The sequence below is a fragment of the Octopus bimaculoides genome, chromosome 8 (genome assembly GCF_001194135.2).
Source record: "Octopus bimaculoides isolate UCB-OBI-ISO-001 chromosome 8, ASM119413v2, whole genome shotgun sequence".
Classification (NCBI taxonomy): domain Eukaryota; kingdom Metazoa; phylum Mollusca; class Cephalopoda; order Octopoda; family Octopodidae; genus Octopus; species Octopus bimaculoides.
The window spans coordinates 12,575,131-12,577,955 of record NC_068988.1 but is presented as its reverse complement, the minus strand read 5'-3'; the positions used below and the strand labels follow the sequence as shown (position 1 = coordinate 12,577,955).

The following is a 2,825-nucleotide window of genomic DNA, read 5'->3' as shown; positions in this document are numbered from 1 at the left end:
ATATATATATATATAGCATTGGTCAACTAGTAGTGTACTTAGTGTAGTTTTTAATGCTGATTTCAAATATATAATTAGTTTTTTGACATCACGTACAGTTTCCAATATGAGAAAGTTTTTGGGTTTTAGCTCATGAATTATATAGAAATTCCGATTAATGATGTGTATGCATGTATTTCATTTACATCATGGAAACATGCCTTTAAAATAAACTACATTATTCATTGCTGCATAGTTCAGATGCAATATTTCATCATCTTAAATTAAGCAATCAAGTTTTGTCTGATGAAATAGGTATTTCAACAAATTGTCCTGTCATTATTGGTCTGCAGTTTTATAGTGTTAGCAATGTCAAGACAGTGTAGAAATCGTCCTGATATGTTTTGTTATGTCTGTGGACAATTTATTGTGAAAGCTCAAAAACGTACAATAACACCAGAGATCAAGAAGATTCATAAGCTATACTTGTCCTCTTGGAGATCAGGACAAGTTATGGGCATCACATCTTATCTGCTCAGGTTGCTCAAATGGCTTACGTGACTGGTTCAATAATAATAAGAAGTCCATGCCTTTTGAAAACCATTCCAGTGATATGGAGGGGGCCAAAAGACCATTTTAATGATTGCTATTTATGCAAAGTAAATGTCAGAGGATTTCCTATGAAGAATAAACACAAAATTGTGTATTCCAATTTGGATTCTGCAATGAAACCTGTGTCTCACAATGGAAGTCTGCCAATTCCAGTTCCACCAGAAGATGGTATTGAAACATCAGATGATGATGCTGACTGTCACGATAGTGCTGCTGAGGAAGATTACGTGGCTGATGACGATAGCTTTGAACCTCAGAAATTTTCCCAAGTTGAACTGAATGACCTTGTCAGAGACCTATCCCTCTCAAAAGACAAAGCAAAACTGTTGGCATCAAGTCTGAAGGAGAAGTATCTGCTAGAGCACGGTGTTCGTATAACTTATTTTCGGCAGAGAAATGTGGTTCTACAAACCCTCGACAGAAAAAAAGCCCTCGACAGAAAAAAAAAAGGCTTTGCTATCCGGTTGGAGTGCCGAACCTACATCCCTTTGTTAACGCGACTGTGTTACCTTTACACTAGCGAATCAACCTCCCCATGTCTGTCAAATTTAAGAACTATAATAGTTCGTGTTTGTTTTTATGTAAACAAACTTTCTATATGCTTTCAGTGCGAATGTTTTTTTTTATACGGCGCCGAGTTTACAATCTTGTAAATATCCACGTGTATTTTCTATTTTGTTTTTGTTTTTGTAACATATTTCTATTATATATATATATATATATATATATATATATATATATATATATATATAGTTTCAAGGTAATGAATTCTTAATTTCTTTTTCCACGCAACATAAAGTAATGAAAGAAATCGCTTAATCTGTCTTATACTTTTAAGTACTAAATGGGAAAAAAAATCATTAAAAAACAAAATAAAATAAAACAACTAAAGGAAACAGACGATGCCTGTTGAATAATAAATAGACATTAGCAGCAAAAATCAAAGAAGGAAAATGAAATCTTTTGATTGGAGCGAGTAAAAATGTTCCTCAAAATAATTTTACTTTCAGCTTTTGGACATTTTCAAGCATTTCTAACAAATGATTTGAATTACACCAACAAAATGTTGTTATATACACAACAGGAAGTTCAGTAGTGTTTTCGTTTACTGACTTCCACCGATAAGATCTTGGTATAAGATTCCTGTCCAAGTTGCTGCATTGTGAGATCGAATCTAGAAGTCCGTAGTTGCGAAATGAGCTTCTTAAATACAACTTTTACATGCAACCGCTTATGGTTACATCTTATTATGTCTAGCTTTGCTCCTAGAAGGGGAAAAATATACGAGAAAATTTAGGAAAATACTTCCATCTTTTACTTACAACTGAAATGGCTGAGTTCCGACATATACGAGAAATGGTAAAAGTAAACTGTGATGTTTCTGGCTTGGAGTGTATCAGCATTTACTTGCGTTGGAGCAGTTATATAATAATCTCCCATCAACTTGAAGAGAAACAATAGACGATAATATCAATAGTTAATCATTTTCATTAATTAGAAATGAAAAAAACAAAAACACTTGCGTTTATTAGTTAGGGATTATTCTTAATAGATAAATTGCCTCATTTCCCTCAGTTGTCTCCTTTTGGAATGACTTTAAACGGGATCCAGTAGTAGGAGCCTGCTTTACGAGATCCCAGGTCTTCTATGACCCGGATTGGAGCTCTTTTCAGGGCCCGTGCTATGCACACGAGTTAGGGTACGTTGAAATCATAGGATGCTGTATGGCGGGAGTGTACTATTTCGGCAAATGAACTGATCGAATAAGTGTTGAATATCCACTTGATGCTAAACGGATGAACAGACAACAAACTGACAACGACGAGAATGAACGAGTTCAGTTAGCGAACTATTGCTGTTAACATTTGTAGTTGTGGTGTGCGCAGACGAGATATTTCAGCTGTTGTTGGCACTCCGTCGCTTACGACGACGAGCGTTCCAGTTGATCCGATCAACGGAACAGCTTGCTCGTGAAATTAACGTGCAAGTAGCTGAGCACTCCACAGAGACGTGTACCTTTAACATAATTCTCGGGGAGATTCAGCGTGACACAGAGTGTGACAAGGCTGGCTCTTTGAAGTACAGGTACAACAGAAACAGGAAGAAAGAATGAGAGAAAGTTGTGGTGAAAGAGTACAGCGGAGTTCGCCACCATCCCCTGCCGGAGCCTCGTGGAGCTTTAGGTGTTTTCGCTCAATAAACACTCACAACGCCCGGTCTGGGAATCGAAACCG

The 2,825-nt window shown here is 36.5% G+C and overlaps 1 protein-coding gene across 1 annotated transcript in view; it reads right to left on the bottom strand.

Moving 5' to 3' along the window:
• The window catches only part of LOC106874952 (cholinesterase), a 20,412-nt gene that overhangs the window by 5,826 nt on the left and 11,761 nt on the right, over positions 1-2,825 (bottom strand). The window contains exon 5 of the mRNA XM_014922878.2: positions 1,914-2,034. Within this exon, the coding sequence (XP_014778364.2) occupies positions 1,914-2,034 (121 nt within the window). The remainder of the gene's footprint in view (positions 1-1,913; positions 2,035-2,825) is intronic.